Below are 6,000 nucleotides of genomic sequence, written 5' to 3' on the forward strand. Positions count from 1 at the left end.
GGCTGGCTGGGCTCATCATGACCCCCCTGCCCCTCACAGTGCCTGCCCTGCAGGCAGCCCCGGCGCTAGACCCACCGGCACAGGACCCAGCAGCACAGGGGGATGATCGCTTCCCTGGCCCTGCTGCCGCACTCTTGCTCATACAAGCCAGGATGCCACTGGCCTTCCTGGCCACCTGGGCACAGACCTGGCTCAGCTTTAGCTGCCTTTTGACCACCACCCCAAGTCGTTTCCACCAGCCTCTTTTCCCTGGTGTATGGGGCTGTTGCAACCCAAGTGCAGCATCAGCACTGAGCCTCGGTGGACCTCGCCTGGGCACGGGCTGCTTCATCTTGGAGGGGATCAGCCGTGGCCCTTTGGGTTTCTCTGCCCTTCCAGGGCTCCTGGACTGTTCCTGGCTCCCCTTGGTGATAACCAACGCTGATGTGACCCGTTTATCCCGCAGGATTTATCCACTCTCACTGCAGCAGCAGATGTGCAGGAGATGTTTTATTAAACCTATTCAGCAATGTACAGTAGTGTGGAGAGGGTGCGAGCAGGGAAGGGAACAGAGCCAGCTCCATAATGTAACAAGAACATAGAGATAACCATGGGATGCAAATAAATAGAGCTTATGGGGAGGGCAGCTTCACGCGGAGGTGCGGGCTGACTGCTTCTGCCGCTGGTGCTGCTGGAACCAGTGCTGGTCCACGCAGAACCTCTTCCCATTCCGCAGCTCCACGCTGCGGGGAGAGAGGGCCTGCGTTAGGTGGGGGAATGCAGGGTCCAGCCGTGCCCTGGGGTTCCCTGCAGCATCCTTTCCCCACATCCCCCCAAAGGTCTGACATTAAGCAGTCTGGAGCCTTGGCTTCCTTCCTGCTCTTCTTGCTGACAGCTGAAACGGGGAATTTTGGGGCTATTTGGGATAGAGCGGTGAGAAGGGAAGTGCACGGGAAGAGGCAGAGCAGTCCCCCCACCACTGCAACCTTTGGGGTGGCTTGTGCTGGAGCATCCTCAAAGGCAAAACAACCCATAGTGAAGGTGGGTGAGTGAGGGTGAGGAGCGGGGAGCCAAGGAGGAAGGCTGGGTTGGGGTACTCACCGCACAGCCCTGTGGGAGCAGTGGGAAGGTGTCTCCTGGTAGCTCTTGATGAGGAGGGCAGGGATTTTCTGATGGATGAACATGTCCTTGTAGCAGCAAGCGCTATAGGGGCTGCGGACTGACAGGAGCCAAAGGGGTTGGTGCATTCCCACCCCTGCCACAAGGGATGGGGGGGGGTCCCCTTGGGACTCTTTTGCTCCCTTCTACTACAAGGGGTCCCCTCTCACATCCCTGGCAGTGCTGCTTTGCTCCAGGGTACGAACCAACTGCTTCCCTGCCCATGGAGGGCTTATTACTGATTTCCCCAGCCTTGGTGCCATGTCTGAAGCCATCCCCTATCCTGGTTTTGCTCATTTGGAACAAGACCAGGACACCAGTGTGCTTGGGTCACTGGTGATGCCTCTCAGGCCCCCAGACCCATGGCAGAAGCAGGAGTTGAAAGCTCTCATCCACCTCCCCAGGTCCCAGACCCACGTCAGTGGAGGAGTCAGGAATGATGCTGGGGCAGCCATGGGGAATGGTTCAATATCCGTACTTACAGGATATACCCTGGCTTCCAGTCCAGAGAGCTGCCAGCAGCAGGGTGAGCAGGGCCAAGGAGGAGACCTTCATGTTCAACTCAGGGCTCGGTCAGCTCCTATAAGCTGGCAGCTCTTGCTGACTCAGGTCCACCAAGAGCTACCTGCCTCTGCTGCCTGCGCTTCGACATGATATACCCCTCGGCCTGGCTTTCCATGACAGCTCTGGACTCTCCCCGGGAAAGAACCGCCCTGAGACACTGATAAAGGGCAACCAGTGAATGGAAATTCCTTGTCCCAGCGCCTCCATCCCTGCGGTACCTGAGGGCTGCTGCAAAGCGTGATGAGCAGCAGCAGTAGTGGGTGATGCGCTGGGGCTGGCAGTCTATTTTGGGGTTGGTTAAACCACACAGGATGATGCTCGCGCCTGCCAAAGCCCCGGGTGAGTTCATGTTTCAAACCCAGCCCTTGTCAGCTCAGCTGCAATGCCTCTGTTGTAATTCTGCACTGGGTGAATGGCTTGGCAATGGCTGGGCTTCAGCCCAGCTTGCCCTGAGACCCATCGCTGGCTGCCCATCGTGGTGGCTGTGCCCATCATGGCACGCATCACCATGTCAGTGCCCATCACATCACCTTGTGGCATCCCAGGAACTGTCACTGGGGACCAAGCAGGCATCCCTGGTAGATTAACTGGGTAGATCTCATTAAGGTGTCTGACAAAGAGCATGGGCTGTGCCTGTCTCTTGTGCCTCTCACTGGTGGCTTCCCCAGAGCCCACATGGATTTGATTGGGCTCCATGCACCCCCCTATTTCCCTCACTTCAGCTCTTCCCAGCTCCTTACTGACTCCAGCACTTACATATATGGCTTAACACCAGGTAGGAAACCCAGCAGCAGGATCTGCCCACTCCCAAGACACTTGCACAGCCAGATGTTTGCATGCATGAGATGACATTTAATTCCCTTCTGTGTGTTGTACAACATAGAACCATGGAGCTGCTTCCCCTTAACTCCCTTGCTGCTGCCAGGCCAGTGAGCACAGCCTTGACACACCACTGCTGCCTGCGAGAGGTACAGGCAGCTGCCTACATGTAAAGCAAGGCTGAAAGCATAGGGCTGACAGCAGGGCTGGACCCCACCACCCCACGGGCTCAGCGCACCCCATCCCAGTGGGATGCTGCCCTTTGCCTGTGGGAAGGTGGTGATGGTTTTCAGAATGTGATGGGAAGGATGTCCCTGATGAGCTGCTATACCCAAACATGGGGTCCCTGCAGCCACCTCTGCTAAGGGATAACCTTTGTAGTGTCCTGTCCCCCATGGAAGGGACTCCTTGTGCTGCCTCCGACCTCCCCGCTAGCTGGGAATGGAGAAGGAGCTGACCGGGAAGCTCTGCTGGTACTTCTTTACCCAGGCCCTGCTTGCCTGGGTGCAGATCTCCTTCCCGCTCCTCACCCTGAAGCTGGGGCAGAGAGAAGATATGGTTAGCAAGGTGCTGGTACAGGGACCCCAGCACTGAGTCTCTGAGGGGCTCAGGATTGAACCCCCCAAAGCAAGGCACTGGGTCTAGAGGCTTCACCCCCTGGGCTGGGTTTAGGGTACTCACATCACAGCCTTGTGCGGGCACTCGGGGCTGGTGGGGTAGCAAGCAACGATGTTGTCCCTCTTGATCCTTCTCATCTGGAAGTTGAAGCAGCACTTGGCCGGCACAGCTGGGGCTCCTGGGGACACAGCACAAGCTCAGCTTAACTCAGACACCCCCCTCTCCATCTCATCCCTCCCATCCCCACAGCAGCTCCTTAGGGGGACCCCCCTGTCCCCCATGCACAAAGCAAACCCATGTCCCCAGAGCGCTCACTCTGTGCCGGGCTCTGGCAGCACAGCACAGCGAGCAGGAGGAGGGCGCAGAGCCCCGTGGCTGCCTTCGCCATGCTGGGCTGCGGGAGGCTGCTGTGAGCTGGGGTCAGGGCCAAGGGGCTGCCTTTATGGAGCAGCAGCAGGGCTGGCTTCCCCCAGGGCCAGCAGTTACGTGTGCAGGGGGAGGACCTGGTCCCCTGCCACGTCCCAAAGCACAGAGGGTGAGCAATGCTCATCCCCTCCCGGCACGGCCCCGAGAAGGGGGAAATCTGCTCCCAGACCATGCTTTGGGCCCCTAAGTGGGATTTTCCCTGAGCAGTGTTCAGGCTGGTGGCCAGGCTGCTCCCAAGGTTTGGCTCCGCATCCTCATTCCCCTGCCAGGCTGAATGTCCCATGGTAGGAGCCCCAGGGTGGGCAGAGAGTACAGAGATCTCCTTTTTGATGGGGCCAGGCCAGATTCAGCAACCTGCAGGGTCCCCAGCAGCCCCCCCCCTCCCCCCCCAAATGATCCATGTCCTCCCCCTGCACCACAAAGGTTCACATCCTATTGCTTTGCACCCCAGCCCTGGGACAAACACCTAAATATCCCCCAAAAAAAACCCCACAGAAACCAGCTCCTGCCTGTTTGCAGCAGGCACGTACACAGCTCTGTGCTGGGTTTGGGGCTGTTTGTCAGGGCTGGGAGAGGCCGTGCAGGTGGTTCCGCTTCTCTCCCCACGGCGCCGAAGCAGCAGCTCGTGTTCTTGGCCACGCTGAGCTGGGAAAGGCAGGGGCCAGTCTGGGGTTCCTCAGTGGATTTGGCCTGGCTGCAGCTGTCCAAAAAGCCCCCTCTCCCCCCTCCCAAGCCCTGGCAAATCCCAAGCGCATCCCAGCTGCTGGCAGCTGGTGAGTGGTGGGAAGCAGTGAGAGGCAATGGGAAGATGCAGATGTGCATCCCCACCAGCCCGGCTGCGCTGCATGAGGATGGGGATGCTGCTGGCACCCCAGTGGCTTTCTAGGTACCCTGGTCTGCAGTGCACCCCTATTGTAGAGACTTGGCTGGGGAGGGCATGGGGTGCTGGTCCAAGCAGGGAAAGGTGGGAATGGTGGGGTCATGTGTGTGCTTCCATGTGTTGTTCTCCAAAGCCACTTCCCAGAAATCAGCCTCTCTTTCTGTCTGGGCACGCATGTGGGATAACAGTGGGATAGAGCAAGTGGGGCTGAGTGACTCCCCAGGGCTTGTGGGTGCAGACGAGGTTGTGTTTCCATGTTTGGCTGGTGGGGCAGAGCACAGTCACGTCATCATCCCAAATCCCATTTAATCTCTCCTTGGAGAGACCGTAGGAAGTGCAGGAATGTGGATGACTCTGGTCCTGGTCCGGTGCAGCTGCCTGGCTCGTCTTTCTCTTCCTGGATCCATCCTTTCCTCTTACCCCCTTTCTCATCCCCTTGCACAGAGGAGGTCCTGGCCTAGCTGGGATAAATGTGTCCCTTTAAAGGCAGAAAATATTCCCTGCAATAAGAAAATGAAACAGAAGCTCAAGCAAAAAGGTTCTGTTGGACTGGGAAAGGCCCCTGTTAAAGATTCCCAGGCAAAATGCTGGGATGCATCGTGCTGGGGAAGTCCAGGGATGACTTTCCAAGCACCTGCAACATCCCTCTGACCTGACCCCAGGCACCAGCATCTGTCCCATGGGGCAAGTGAACCCTGTGGACAGGGGATTTTGGAGCACAGGGGATTTTCAGCCCTGAGTGGGCCCCTGACCCCACTGGCGCTGGTGGATGCTGTGGCCCCAGCCTCTCATGGGCACCCCACATGGCTGCTGCTCCACACAGCTCCTCTGCCTTCCTGAAAAGAAAGCAAAAGCAGCTCCTGGGATAACCACCACCTCCTCCAGGAGTCTCTCAGTGATTCACCACTCTCCATGCTCACAACCAGCCCCATCTCACAGGGCGTTGCTGGGGCTGCCAGAGGGAGCTGCTGGAAACTCCGGGGTACATGCTTGGTGGCACAGCTCCCATGGGAATGCCGCTTGCCTTTGGGTGAGAGCTGCACTTCCAGATGGGTTTGCAGATGTGTTATTGATGCTGGGGCACTTCAGCTGACCAATAACTCCGGGGGTGGGTGTGAAGACCTAAGTGCAGCATCCTCGGGACAGGACGGCTGTTGCAGCTGGGGCAGCCAGAGCCATGAACACGATCAAAGCAGCTTTTCCAGGTCAGGTCTGCTTTCTAGGCAGGATTTGTTTGGCTTTTGTCTCTGTCAGATCAGCCTTTCCATTACCTCGCTGGGGCTGATGGTGAGATAACCACTAAATACACACCCTATGTGTGCTCTTTCCTTCTGTAAGGTCCTTGCCTGGCCCCAGCTGCTTGCAGAGACAGTTTGTGTGTGATGGGTGATTGGTCTGCCCTCATCTGTCCCCAGGAAGAGGTGGCTCAGTGTCGTCCCCTGCCACCACCTCCTACCCATATGGAACCTGGATCCTGCCCAGGTGCCGTCACCTTCCCCAAAAAGCAGCAGAGGGGTTTGGGGTTTTGTTTGTGTGCCCAAGGCTGGGAATCTGCA

The 6,000-nt window shown here is 57.9% G+C and overlaps 2 protein-coding genes across 2 annotated transcripts; both read right to left on the reverse strand.

Annotated features, from left to right (window-relative positions):
* Nucleotides 1-516: 516 nt before the first annotated feature.
* On the reverse strand, nt 517-1,751 carry LOC136022008 (C-C motif chemokine 26-like). Its single transcript, XM_065694812.1, has 3 exons — nt 1,620-1,751; nt 1,081-1,198; nt 517-722 (listed from the first exon to the last, which is right to left on the reverse strand). Exons 1-3 carry the CDS (start codon nt 1,690-1,692, stop codon nt 629-631), a joined length of 285 nt encoding a protein of 94 aa, XP_065550884.1. The 5' UTR covers nt 1,693-1,751; the 3' UTR covers nt 517-628.
* Nucleotides 1,752-2,532: 781 nt separating this feature from the next.
* LOC136021894 (C-C motif chemokine 4-like) lies at nt 2,533-3,558 on the reverse strand. The gene is made up of 3 exons (XM_065694570.1): nt 3,454-3,558; nt 3,202-3,316; nt 2,533-3,057 (listed from the first exon to the last, which is right to left on the reverse strand). Exons 1-3 carry the CDS (start codon nt 3,524-3,526, stop codon nt 2,952-2,954), a joined length of 294 nt encoding a protein of 97 aa, XP_065550642.1. The 5' UTR covers nt 3,527-3,558; the 3' UTR covers nt 2,533-2,951.
* Nucleotides 3,559-6,000: the final 2,442 nt, after the last annotated feature.

This window comes from Lathamus discolor, chromosome 14 (genome assembly GCF_037157495.1).
Source record: "Lathamus discolor isolate bLatDis1 chromosome 14, bLatDis1.hap1, whole genome shotgun sequence".
Taxonomy (NCBI): domain Eukaryota; kingdom Metazoa; phylum Chordata; class Aves; order Psittaciformes; family Psittacidae; genus Lathamus; species Lathamus discolor.